Source organism: Mustela putorius, unplaced genomic scaffold, assembly GCF_011764305.1.
Source record: "Mustela putorius furo isolate JIRA1106 unplaced genomic scaffold, ASM1176430v1.1 tig00003869_pilon_pilon_pilon, whole genome shotgun sequence".
In the NCBI taxonomy this organism is placed as follows: Eukaryota; Metazoa; Chordata; class Mammalia; order Carnivora; family Mustelidae; genus Mustela; species Mustela putorius.
Genome location: NW_025422021.1, coordinates 19,107,252 through 19,121,456, shown reverse-complemented (window position 1 = coordinate 19,121,456; position 14,205 = coordinate 19,107,252). Strand labels below are relative to the sequence as shown.

The 14,205-nt window shown below is 35.4% G+C and overlaps 1 protein-coding gene across 8 annotated transcripts in view; it reads left to right on the top strand.

The window, feature by feature from the left end:
* Window positions 1–14,205, top strand: part of SLC4A10 (solute carrier family 4 member 10) — a 312,033-nt gene that overhangs the window by 199,051 nt on the left and 98,777 nt on the right. For 7 of the 8 annotated variants that reach the window (XM_004743945.3, XM_004743944.3, XM_004743943.3 and 4 more), the window contains 2 exons: window positions 3,627–3,784; window positions 12,226–12,313. The exons of the other annotated variant lie outside the window; for it this stretch is intronic. In XM_004743945.3, the coding sequence (XP_004744002.1) occupies window positions 3,627–3,784; window positions 12,226–12,313 (246 nt within the window). The remainder of the gene's footprint in view (window positions 1–3,626; window positions 3,785–12,225; window positions 12,314–14,205) is intronic. 8 annotated transcript variants of the gene reach the window in all.

Sequence of the window (14,205 nt, the reverse complement as noted above, 5' to 3'; positions counted from 1 at the left end):
AATAGGGTTTGGAAAGAACAAAATTTGTTCTAGCAAGAACAAATTTTAGTGCCAGATTTTACAGGTATATGAATTAAGCATTTTTAGCCCTGATGATTTCAGTTTGGTAGTGAATTTAATGAAAGTCCAGCTAGTCTCTAGGTTACTTTGGCTATGTTAATATTTAAGCTTTATTAGGTAGGTTGCAAAACCCAGTAGAATTTTGAGATGTTAAGGGGGAAAAAAGTCTTTATTCATTTTATGTGACTTAATACTGTATCCTAGGTACATTCAATCTACATGTTTTTAACCCTTCCAATGGATAAGCTTATCAAATTTATTAATTTGGAGAATGTTTTTGAATATAAGCTGAGGTTGTCATGTTTTTGCTTCCAAAAGTGCTTTTAAAAAGCAGATGTGTCAAAAGTCTATTGCTTTTTGTTTTTTAAACTGACATGTAGAAGATGGCTATTTTAGTGTTTCCCAGGATGTTGGTGGTGTTTATTTCAAATGACCCAAAGAGAACTTCACATTATTTTCTATGTAGAAGGAACTTTCTTCTGCATCTATCTTTAGTATGTGAAACATATTACAATAAATGGATTTTCAATTCCTTGAACTGTAGGAAACCTTAGAAATCTTCTCATTTAGGAAGTGAGAAAGCTGAATTCCAGAGAGAGTTAGAGAGCTGCTCAAGATCACTAGCTGGTTAGGGTCACAACACCATTTCTCCTCAGAGAATTGCTATTAATTTTCTTGTACTTTCTATAATGGGCTTAAGACTTAAACTTTCTCCTTAAAGTCCCGTCACTGTTTCCTTCACATCTTAGCACATGGCTTGTCCAGACACTTCTTGTTCTGCCATGATCTTCTGTCCAACCTTGTTCCCTAGAGATATACCTGTTTCTCACCTGCAGCTTAAGTACCAAATGCAGAATAAAACATCTTCCCCTTCTTAGCATAAAGGTCTAAAGAGCCCAGAAGCATGGGTGTGAATCCATATTCATTAGAGTATATACCTTGATTACTTCGAAGTCTTATTCAGAGAACCAGAAAATTCTAGTTTCATTGTTCATTCCAACTGTTTGACTCCACTTAAGGATTGCCTTAGAGATATAATTCAGCCTAGTTCTTCAGAGCAGTTTTAGGTATTTGTAATTTTATAAAAGGTTAAATTATGTTTCTTAAATATGATCTCTATATTAAAAGGTAGCTAGATTGTCAGGGTTCTTCTGAATAATATAATAGCCCAAATACAAAAATATAGGGCTAATGCAAGAATAACAATATATAATTGCATAATATAATAATAAATTAGATAATGTATTATATAATCTATCACTCCCAAATATATGACTATCCCAAGAGTAATATAATGTAATACGTATAATATAATGGCTATTCCAGATATATATTATTTAGCTATAAATTATTACATTTTAAATCAAAATTTGCTAAACCTGAAATTATGCTTTTTCTAAATAACAGATAAAAATTGATGATATATTAGGTATTATGTAATGCAAAAAAATTCAAATGCTAGGATCATATATTTCCTTTTGTAAAATTGGACTATTTTAGCACACTGTATAGTCCTTGATTTAATTAAATTGGATCTTAAGACATTTATTTGTATGATTGCCACCAGCCTGAGGCACAGACTTCAGTGATAGAGGCTTTGGCATTTGTCTAGCAAGAAATGAGTTTATAGAAACTCATTTTGGGTAGAACTTAAATTTCTCAGTAAAGTTATAATAGGTATTGTCAATATAATTCATATTTATCAACTACACATTTTCTTAAAAAGCCGTTTTCTCACTTTAAATTTTATTCCAGTGTATTAACATGTATAATTGTTTTTTCCGTCAAGAGGAAAAAACTTAGTTGTTTACTTTCTAAGTCCCTAAAACACCTATGAAGATATATTGTGCTTTTGTCAAAGGGCTAATAGTGTATAGGTAATCTTTTATTCCCTTCTTGAAAATTTATGCATTATTGTAAAATTGTAAAGCATTACTACTTTAAAGCATTTTCAATATGTGCATCTCTTCTAGCTACAAAAATGAAAATATGATAATAATTCCCCTGAAATTTAACCTTCTATTATTAAGGTAAATAAATACTTTGTATTTATAAATTAAAAAGTGAGATTCCATTAAAGGAAAATATTTACCATGTAATATCCCAATGCATATGTTTTATGAGTTTACAAATTTATATTTGGAAATATATTTGTAGAATAAAAACTTTGGAATTTATAATATTTGTCATAATTTTTTATAGGCAGTTTTGCTTTGTTAAATAATTTTTTTCTTTAAAATAGAACCTGGGTTCTATTTAATGTTTTTAGTGGAGTATTACAGATTATTTTTATGTTCAATCCTTGTGATAAAATGTGTACTTCATATAACAGGATTTATGTTTCATGGCACCCTTATCTTACAGAAAAATTAAGTAGTTATAAATCTCTAACTAGCTATGCTGAGGTCTTGATTTCAGAAAGTAACATATTTAATGTAGTCACTACATTCTGGCTATGGACTTCCTAAGGTACTCATCCTTAAATTTTTTTCATGTTAAACTTCTTGGAAAAATCTTCTCAAATCATTAAATTTGCAAAAGAAAAAAATCTTCTTACCCTCACCTGTGTTTGCCAGAGCTCTTTTCTCTTTCTCTTGGCTATCCCGACTTTGACCTTGGGCCCCCATTTCATTAACAGGAGAGCATAAAACCAATTACTAAGGCAGATAAACTCTTATTTTCCCTACAAACAGATACTCATAAAGAGCAGCTCAAATGAATTAGAAACAAGAAATAGGCCTTGTGAAATTGACTTTAGAGTCACTGCTTGGTTGTCACTGAGGACCTGTGCATAAAAATTGATTTTTACTCTTAAGATTGTTTTACAGTCATTTTTCAGAATTCACCTTTTAAGCATTTCTTCTTATTAGTGATCACTTTTGTTTTGTGTGCATTCATTTCAATCACAGACATCTCATATCAGAAATTCAACTATGGTTCTTCAGCAACTTCAAATGTTAATAACTTTATTGTTTTCTTTACTCTGCTATATCTAAATTCTAATTTCTGATGAGAAATTGAAATTGAAGAATAATCAGGCCAAATATAGAGTGTAAAGGATATAGAAAAACTAGAAGAAAGATGGAGACAAAAGTCATTATTTATGCTCTAAGGAGAAAAATGGTCACATTTCTTTTGAAATAGGCATATTTTGAGTATTAATTGAAATATGCACAAAATTAAGATAATATAGTATAAATCTTCTAAATTTGTTGGTAAATACAGATTAAATTATGATTAAAGAATATTCATTTACTGGAACACATACGTTTTTCTCCCTGAAAATTTCAAGATTGCTGATGCAAAGAAGTGTCTTTTAAAAACATGAAATAGAGAAACTCGAGTATTCAGCTTATTTATGAGAACATAGAAAAATACACGAGAAAAAAGTTGTTATTTTTAAAGGGCAAATGAGATGTTAAACTATTTTAAAACTTTATTTACGTTATATTTATAAAAACTGTATTTATATCACCTACGTTTATTGATGGATTACCCTGTATGAAGCGCTGTGCTAGGATATGATTTAGCTAATTTTGATTTATATTACTTTGTGATACTCTCAGGTTGATCTGCATTTTATGAAAAAGATTCCTCCAGGTGCTGAGGCTTCAAACATCCTAGTAGGGGAGTTGGAGTTCTTGGATCGAACTGTAGTTGCGTTTGTCAGGTTGTCTCCTGCTGTGTTGCTTCAAGGACTGGCTGAAGTCCCAATTCCGACCAGGTAAAAAGTATCAGAGCATCATCTGCATTTTTCTTAAACAATTTTTTCTTTTAATAAATCCCCCCTCAAACCAAAACCAAACCAAACCAAACAAAATGGAAAAACAAGGAGTAAATATAATTTCCTTTGAAAGTTTTTTCTAGAAACTAATGTGTCATTCACAAAATCATTTCTTCTTATTTGTGGAAGAGGAGAAAAAATATTTCAAAAATTACTCTGTTCTTTCCTCCCTCTTCTCAAACTCCAGTGTTTTCTTTCAGGCTTGCTCGTCAACTCTGAATACCCTGGTCTATATCACCACATAAGTCATTTCTTATAAGGTTGGTAAAAACGGTAAAGTGTTAGGATTGCCTCAAAGATTGCATGAGACTATAGGCTGGTCAGACTCAGAAAGGTAAATGTTTTGAAGGCTTAGCTTACGCTCGAATGAGTCAGCCTTCCGAGTACATGTGAGTGCCATTCTTAAGAGATGTCTATCTATTTCTTTGTGTCTTCCTCAATTTCTTTCATGAGTACTTTATAGTTTTCTGAGTATAGATTCTGTGTCTCTTTGGTTAGGTTTATTCCTAGGTATCTTATGGTTTTGGATGCAATTGTAAATGGGATTGACTCCTTAATATCTCTTTCTTCTGTCTTGCTGTTGGTGTAGAGAAATGCAACTGATTTCTGTGCATTGATTTTATATCCTGACACTTTACTGAATTCCTGTATAAGTTCTAGCAGTTTGGGAGTGCATTCTTTTGGGTTTTCCACATATAGTATCATATCATCTGCGAAGAGTGATAATTTGACTTCTTCTTTGCCGATTTGGATGCCTTTAATTTCCTTTTGTTGTCTGATTGCTGAGGCTAGGACCTCTAGTACAATGTTGAATAGCAGTGGTGATAATGGACATCCCTGCCGTGTTCCTGACCTTAGCGGAAAAGCTTTCAGTTTTTCTCCATTGAGAATGATATTTGCGGTGGGTTTTTCATAGATGGCTTTGATGATATTGAGGTATGTGCCCTCTATCCCTACACTTTGAAGAGTTTTGATCAGGAAGGGATGTTGTACTTTGTCAAATGCTTTTTCAGCATCTATTGAGAGTATCATATGGTTCTTGTTCTTTCTTTTATTGATGTGTTGTATCACATTGACTGATTTGCGGATGTTGAACCAACCTTGCAGCCCTGGAATAAATCCCACTTGGTCGTGGTGAATAATCTTTTTAATGTACTGTTGAATCCTATTGGCTAGTATTTTGTTGAGTATTTTCGCATCTGTGTTCATCAAGGATATCGGTCTATAGCTCTCTTTTTTGGTGGGATCCTTGTCTGGTTTTGGGATCAAGGTGATGCTGGCCTCATAAAATGAGTTTGGAAGTTTTCCTTCCATTTCTATTTTTTGGAACAGTTTCAGGAGAATAGGAATTAGTTCTTCTTTAAATGTTTGGTAGAATTCCCCCGGAAAGCCGTCTGGCCCTGGGCTTTTGTTTGTTTGGAGATTTTTAATGACTGTTTCAATCTCCTTACTGGTTATGGGTCTGTTCAGGCTTTCTATTTCTTCCTGGTTCAGTTGTGGTAGTTTATATGTTTCTAGGAATGCATCCATTTCTTCCAGATTGTCAAATTTATTGCCGTAGAGTTGCTCATAGTATGTTCTTATAATAGTTTGTATTTCTTTGGTGTTAGTTGTGATCTCTCCTCTTTCATTCATGATTTTATTTATTTGGGTCCTTTCTCTTTTCTTTTTGATAAGTCGGGCCAGGGGTTTATCAATTTTATTAATTCTTTCAAAGAACCAGCTCCTAGTTTCGTTGATTTGTTCTATTGTTTTTTTTTGGTTTCTATTTCATTGATTTCTGCTCTGATCTTTATGATTTCTCTTCTCCTGCTGGGCTTAGGGTTTCTTTCTTGTTCTTTCTCCAGCTCCTTTAGGTGTAGGGTTAGGTTGTGTACCTGAGACCTTTCTTGTTTCTTGAGAAAGGCTTGTACCGCTATATATTTTCCTCTCAGGACTGCCTTTGTTGTGTCCCACAGATTTTGAACCGTTGTGTTTTTCATTATCATTTGTTTCCATGATTTTTTTCAATTCTTCTTTAATTTCCCGGTTGACCCATTCATTCTTTAGAAGGATACTGTTTAGTCTCCATGTATTTGGGTTCTTTCCAAACTTCCTTTTGTGGTTGAGTTCTAGCTTTAGAGCATTGTGGTCTGAAAATATGCAGGGAATGATCCCAATCTTTTGATACCGGTTGAGTCCTGATTTAGGACCGAGGATGTGATCTATTCTGGAGAATGTTCCATGTGCACTAGAGAAGAATGTGTATTCTGTTGCTTTGGGATGAAATATTCTGAAATATATCTGTGATGTCCATCTGGTCCAGTGTGTCATTTAAGGCCTTTATATCCTTGCTGATCTTTTGCTTGGATGACCTGTCCATTTCAGTGAGGGGAGTGTTAAAGTCCCCTACTATCATTGTATTATTGTTGATGTGTTTCTTTGATTTTGTTATTAATTGGTTTATATAGTTGGCTGCTCCCACATTGGGGGCATAGATATTTAAAATTGTTAAATCTTCTTGTTGGACAGACCCTTTGAGTATGATATAGTGTCCTTCCTCATCTCTTATTATAGTCTTTGGCTTAAAATCTAATTGATCTGATATAAGGATTGCCACTCCTGCTTTCTTCTGATGTCCATTAGCATGGTAAATTCTTTTCCACCCCCTCACTTTAAATCTGGAGGTGTCTTCGGGCTTAAAATGTGTTTCTTGGAGGCAACATATAGATGGGTTTTGTTTTTTTTTTATCCATTCTGATACCCTGTGTCTTTTGACAGGGGCATTTAGCCCATTCACATTCAGGGTAACTATTGAGAGATATGAATTTAGTGCCATTGTATTGCCTGTAAGGTGACTGTTACTGTATATGGTCTCTGTTCCTTTCTGATCTACCACTTGTAGGCTCTCTCTTTGCTTAGAGGATCCCTTTCAAGATTTCCTGTAGAGCTGGTTTGGTATTTGCAAATTCTTTCAGTTGTTGTTTGTCCTGGAAGCTTTTAATCTCTCCTTCTATTTTCAATGATAGCCTAGCTGGATATAGTATTCTTGGCTGCATGTTTTTCTCGTTTAGTGCTCTGAAAATATCATGCCAGCTCTTTCTGGCCTGCCAGGTCTCTGTGGATAAGTCAGCTGCCAATCTAATATTTTTTACCATTGTATGTTACAGACTTCTTTTCCCGGGCTGCTTTCAGGATTTTCTCTTTGTCATTGAGACTTGTAAATTTTACTATTAGGTGACGGGGTGTGGGCCTATTCTTATTGATTTTGAGGGGCATTCTCTGAACCTCCTGAATTTTGATGCTCGTTCCCTTTGCCATATTGGGGAAATTCTCCCCAATAATTCTCTCCAGTATACCTTCTGCTCCCCTCTCACTTTCTTCTTCTTCTGGAATCCCAATTATTCTAATGTTGTTTCGTCTTATGGTGTCACTTATCTCTCGAATTCTCCCCTCGTGGTCCAGTAGCTGTTTGTCCCTCTTTTGATCAGCTTCTTTATTCTCTGTCATTTGGTCTTCTATATCACTAATTCTGTCTTCTGCCTCATTTATCCTAGCAGTGAGAGCCTCCATTTTTGATTGCACCTCATTAATAGCTTTTTTGATTTCAACTTGGTTAGATTTTAGTTCTTTTATTTCTCCAGAAAGGGCTTTTATATCTCTCGAGAGGGTTTCTCTAAATATTGTGAAAATGTCTATGCTACCTAAAGCAATCTACACATTTAATGCAATTCCTATCAAAGTACCATCCATCTTTTTCAAAGAAATGGAACAAATAATTCTAAAATTTATATGGAACCAGAAAAGACCTCGAATAGCCAAAGGGATATTGAAAAAGAAAGCCAACGTTGGTGGCATCACAATTCCGGACTTCAAGCTCTATTACAAAGCTGTCATCATCAAGACAGCATGGTACTGGCACAAAAACAGACACATAGATCAATGGAACAGAATAGAGAGCCCAGAAATAGACCCTCAAATCTATGGTCAACTAATCTTCGACAAAGCAGGAAAGAATGTCCAATGGAAAAAAGACAGCCTTTTCAATAAATGGTGCTGGGAAAATTGGACAGCCACATGCAGAAAAAAATGAAATTGGACCATTTCCTTACCACCACACACGAAAATAGACTCCAAATGGATGAAGGACCTCAATGTACGAAAGGAATCCATCAAAATCCTTGAGAACACGGGCAGCAACCTCTTCGACCTCTGCCGCAGCAACATCCTCCTAGGAACAACGCAAAAGGCAAGGGAAGCAAGGGAAAAAATGAACTACTGGGATTTCATCAAGATCAAAAGCTTTTGCACAGCAAAGGAAACAGTTCACAAAATCAAAAGACAACTGACAGAATGGGAGAAGATATTTGCAAACGACATATCAGATAAAGGACTAGTGTCCAGAATCTATAAAGAACTTAGCAAACTCAACACCCAAAGAACAAATAATCCAATCAAGAAATGGGCAGAAGACATGAACAGACATTTCTGCAAAGAAGACATCCAGATGGCGAACAGACACATGAAAAAGTGCTCCATATCACTCGGCATCAGGGAAATACAAATCAAAACCACAATGAGATATCACCTCACACCAGTCAGAATGGCTAAAATCAACAAGTCAGGAAATGACAGATGCTGGCGAGGATGCGGAGAAAGGGGAACCCTCCTACACTGTTGGTGGGAATGCAAGCTGGTGCAGCCACTCTGGAAAACAGCATGGAGGTTCCTCAAAATGTTGAAAATAGAACTGCCCTATGACCCAGCAATTGCACTATTGGGTACTTACCCTAAAGATACAAATGTAGTGATCCAAAGGGACACATGCACCCGAATGTTTATAGCAGCAATGTCCACAATAGCCAAACTATGGAAAGAACCTAGATGTCCATCAACAGATGAATGGATCAAGAAGATGTGGTATATATACACAATGGAATACTATGCAGCCATCAAAAGAAATGAAATCTTGCCATTTGCAACAACGTGGATGGAACTAGAGCGTATCATGCTTAGCGAAATAAGTCAAGCAGAGAAAGACAACTATCATATGATCTCCCTGATATGAGGAAGTGGTGATGCAACATGGAGGCTTAAGTGGGTAGAAGAATAAATGAAACAAGATGGGATTGGGAGGGAGACAAACCATAAGTGACTCTTAATCTCACAAAACAAACTGAGGGTTGCCGGGGGGAGGGGGTTTGGGAGAAGGGGGTGGGATTATGGACATTGGGGAGGGTATGTGATTTGGTGAGTGCTGTGAAGGGTGTAAACCTGGTGATTCACAGACCTGTACCCCTGGGGATAAAAATATATGTTTATAAAAATAAAAAAAATTAAAAAATAAATAAAAAAAAAAAAAAAAAAAAAAAAAAAAAAAAAAAAAAAAAAAAAAAAAAAAAAAAAAAAAAAAAAAAAAAAAAAGAGATGTCTATCTAATATACTGTGTATTTTCCATCTCAGGCACAGTACGCTTCCCATACCCAGAATCTGAAAATCGTTGGTAACGGCATTGTGGTACTGTGGTTGAATTCAAGTCAAAAGTACAAATTTAGGGGGCCCAGGTGGCTCAGTTGGTTGAGTGACTGCCTTCAGCTCAGGTCATGATCCTGGAGTCTGAGGATGAAGTCCCGCATTGGTAATCCCTGCTCAGCAGGGAGCCTGCTTCTCTCTCTCACCCTCCCCCCTTCATGCTCTCTCTCTCTTTCTCATTCTCTCTTTCAAATAAATAAATAAATAATCTTTATAAAAAAGTACAAATTTAATTTGATTACCTAAACTTATTTTCCATTTAACTACACATAAAAACTAACAACTTAGGGATAATACAAACCAAATTACATTGTTTATCACTTATCTCTATTTCATAGATAAAATATATGTCCATGGGCAAAATTGTGATGAAAAAGAAGACTCTTGACTTTAGCATGTTATGTTCCTAGTAGTTCATCCAGGGGATCTTGCTTCCTTCCTTTTTCCCTCTATTAAATGGGATTTCTATATATAGACAGCCATTTGTATTCCCATAGCAGCATCTACTCCATTTCCCTCGCCATTGGTGCCCTTTGGTTGATGCTATGACTGTTTCAGGTCCTATTAGTATGCTTCCCCTTCCAAACACTGAATGCCTCTGCCAATTTAAAATGAGGCAAAGTTCAGGTGCTATCGTACTGGGTTTGTAAAAAAGTTTCCTCTTATGGACCTTTGGCCTTAACTAAAAACACAGAAGATTATATCACTCTGTACTTTGATTATGGGCAAGATATTCCAAAAATATGGAACAGTTTCCCAGGAGAGGCCTCATTTCATTAGAGCTCAGCTAACGAATACTGGATTTGGTGTTCAAGTACCTATCCCTGGGTCTGCATGGGGGGCTCAGGTGCTTAAGTGACCAACTTTTGATTTCTGCTCAGGTCGTGATCTCAGGGTTGTGAGACTGAGCCCTGTATGTCAGACTCCATGCTGGGTGTGTTACCTGCTTAAGATTCTCTCCCACCCTCCACTTGCACCCCACCCCCCCAACACTCACACAAAGTACCTATTCCTGAATCTGTGACAGGAACAGATTTGAAGCAGGACCCTGGTTACCACTCAGGTTATAGAAAGAAGTGTCTGTCCATTCTGTTGGAGGGCTACCCAGAGTTCTGATATATGCCAACTTTTATTAAAAAAGAGTGACGATGTCCTGAGCACATTAAAGTGGCATTTGACTATGATTAGATTGCATTTTCTTTATACAACTTGTGACCTGTTCAGAGTTTCTGGGAATTTGGGAATTGGATTTAAGATGTCAGACTTACTAACTCTAGAGGTAGTATTTTAGTAGTTTAAAATTCCTTTTCAGTCTTCCAAGCAGTGCATTCCCTTTCCACCATTTAGGAAGGTGTCTGATGAAATTCTGCATCAATGATGGCTCTGTATGACAAGGATAGCTCCTGTGTTTCAAAGGAAAGAAAAGAAAAATTCCCAGGAGTACAGAAAAGCCTTAATAGGGTTATATACCCTCACTTTGAAAACTGTCAAGATTTAGGTGACCTCATTTCATACTGACATAGTAAAATATGTGTAGAGAACAATGGAGGAGAAATTAGGGGCACAGGAGAGCCACCGTATAAGGAGAGATTAAAAAGACTAGACTATTTAGTTCAGAAAGGTGAAAAATGGAAGAAGATTAGTTAGACAAATAGAATAAAGCTAGCTGTCCGAGGTTCCTAATTATTCTCTCTTAGGGGGACAAAAGGGCACACCATGAATATAATAGTAACACATAGTAAAAATGTCAGAAAATAAATTTTTAGGACTTTATAATAGCTCATGGAGTAGAAACCTGAAAAATGGCAAGATGTACATAGGTTACAAAATTTCTTGAAAGTATTACAGTTGATAAAGCCCCTGCCACCACATTAAGCTATTCCTGTTTTAAATTTATAATGGGCATTTCAGTGTAGTAGAAATTGACTTGAAATCAGGTACCGCTGACAAAAAATTAATGCCAGACTTTCTAAGACTGTGTAATATATGCTTTACATAAAATCATGCACAATTGCTAAAGTTTGTAACTAAATGAAGGGTAAGGTTATAGTATATGTTTCTTTAAAGCTTATGAAACTATGAGTCTTCACATTTAAGAGCATAAACCATTCAACAAATTAATACCACTGAATTGTATTGCAGAATATATGGCATTTGAAATTTTTCACGATTTCACTGTAGCATTGACCTTTTCAGAGACAAGACAATTACCGGTCCTCCAAAGTTAAAGCATGTACTGATTTCTTCAAAATCTCCAGTTGTGCTGGTGACTTTACTAGGCTTTCAGTCTAATTTAGATGGAATACTGCAATGCAGCCTGTATTTTAATTCCCCCATAGTCAGAATTAGTAGATCATTAACTCTCTATCTTTTCTTACTAACTGATCTTTGATTCTTGACAATATTTTTTTTCAATTTAATGTAGATGTTACATATACCTACTGTTTTTATTATATGTTCTTGTTTTGTTTATAATATTATATTACCTTTTTCTTCCTTACCTCATTCTATAATTTGTATATTAGTGAGTTCCTCCTTGTAATTCAGAAAGGTTTAATCATACTTTACTTTTCTCACCTTCCTCCTCTAAGGATTTTTTCACTACCTACCATGTAGGCTCTACAGGTAATTAAATGGGAAAACACTGAGTTCAAAATAACCATGGATTTCCCTTGCTCAAGAACCTTAAGAATAAAAGTCAATCATTATAAAAATGCTTTAAAATAGTAATAAACTGTGAAAAAATATGTATTTTATACTGAAGTCCTCATCTTAAACAATTCTTTTGCGCTGAGTCATTCTGTAACTACTGGAGTTGTTTTTTGTATTTCTACCATGAAACTTTTTGTATTTTTTCTTCTTAATTACAGATTTTTGTTCATTCTTCTGGGACCCCTGGGAAAGGGTCAACAGTACCATGAGATTGGCAGATCAATTGCAACCCTAATGACAGATGAGGTATTTATTCAAGTTCATTGGGAACATTTTCCCCTACTAAGTACACTTAACTTTTGGAGTTCCTGTATTCATGACTATCTGTTGTGAATAAGATTTCTCTCCATGGAACCCCCATCCTTCTATGCTTCCACTATAAAATTTCCTTTGGAAAAATTTGTTTGAAAGGGGTAACAAATTCACACACATGAGTATAATGCTTTAAAACCTCATATTCTAAAGAAAATGATTTAGTGACACTTAGAATGTATTTACTAATATTCTCCTATAGAGTATGTGCTGCTAAAGTGAGCCCCATTTTTAATATCATTAGAAATCTTGTTTTTGGCAAAATAATTTTAGGACCTGAAAAAACAATGGTAGTTTATCTGAATAGTACATACATACATCTGATACTATATATCAGCTTCTCAAAGAGGTGTATTATTGTAAAAATAAAAACATAAAAATAACATATAACTGATTTCCTGTATTCCCCAGTACCTTATGGAAATCTGTTGTTAAAGAGTGGATGTAAAAGATCACAGAAGGGTCATATATTCAAAATTCAGTAGTAAATAACAAACAGGTTATGCGTTTTTTAGAATCTCATCTAAATAATTTAATGTATTTATTGAAATACTTTGGCTTTGGATACTTGAAAATCTGCAAAAAGAGTGGATTACTATTGTATATGACTTTTCCTAAGTTTATGAAATCTGAAAAATATGAACTTGTCTTGGTGATATAAATTCTATTATATCTGCCCAAATTATGTTTTATGGTTTTGTATGGATCCGTTATTGTATTTACACATAGGAAACCAAAAGCTAGAAGAAAAACACATTTTTTATCAATTTGAGAAAGAATCAACTTAATGAGTGTTTTCATTTCCTATGGCTGCCATAGAAACTTACCACAAAGTGGGTGATTAAAACAAGAAATTTATTTTCTCACATTTTGGAGCACCGGAAGTGTGAAGTCAGGGTGTCAGCGGGAGAGCCACATTCTCTCTGAAGGCTCTAGGGGTGAATGTTTCCTTGTCTCTCCACCTTCTGGTGGTTCCTGGGGTTTCTTGACTTGTGGTGGCAAAATTCTTATCCCTACCTCCATCTTTACAAGGTCTTCTTCCTTGTGCCTCTGTGTGTCTCCTCCCTTTCTGGTCTTATAAGGATACTCGTCATTGGGTACAGGGCCCACCCTAATCTAGGATGATTTTAACTTTAGATCCTTACCTTCATTACACCTGCAAAGACCCTTATTCCAAATAAGGTCACATTCTAAGGTTCAGGTGGCCATGTTTTGAGAGGTCCCTACTCAGTTCTCCACAGTATCACATTATTGAGGAAGAAAACAGAGAAATTGGAAAAGGGCTTCACGAGGACCACAAACCTACTCTAGTAGAATTCTCTTGAGAAGACACCCATGGTATCTTTGCTTTTAGTTTTTCCATATTGCTTAATATTTTGCAGTTATTACAGTTTTGCCAAATATATGACACCGTGATTTGCAGTCCACAATTTAAATATTGTCACTTTCATGCACATATATTTCACGTTATGTTATGTTTCCGTATCTACCACATTAGGAAATAAGATATTTCTGGGGGGATGGGGTATAGCATATGGTGAGAGGAGCATGCTGCGTCATGGGAAGTCCACATATACTTATGGCATCTCTCTTCCTAATTCTTCTCTTTCTTAATTAGAAGTCAAGATTTTCTTAACAGAAAGATGTCAGTTCCAAAGTTTTTTTGACTAATCAAGTGGCCACGGAACAACAGGGAAGCATCTGTGTTTTTTAAAGTATAGATTTAGAGTGAGAGCAGAGAAAGGATTTCCATCTATTTCCTTGACTAATAAGAACTACCCAATTTGAGAGCATGCATTAGCCATCTAAACGCAGGCTCAAACATA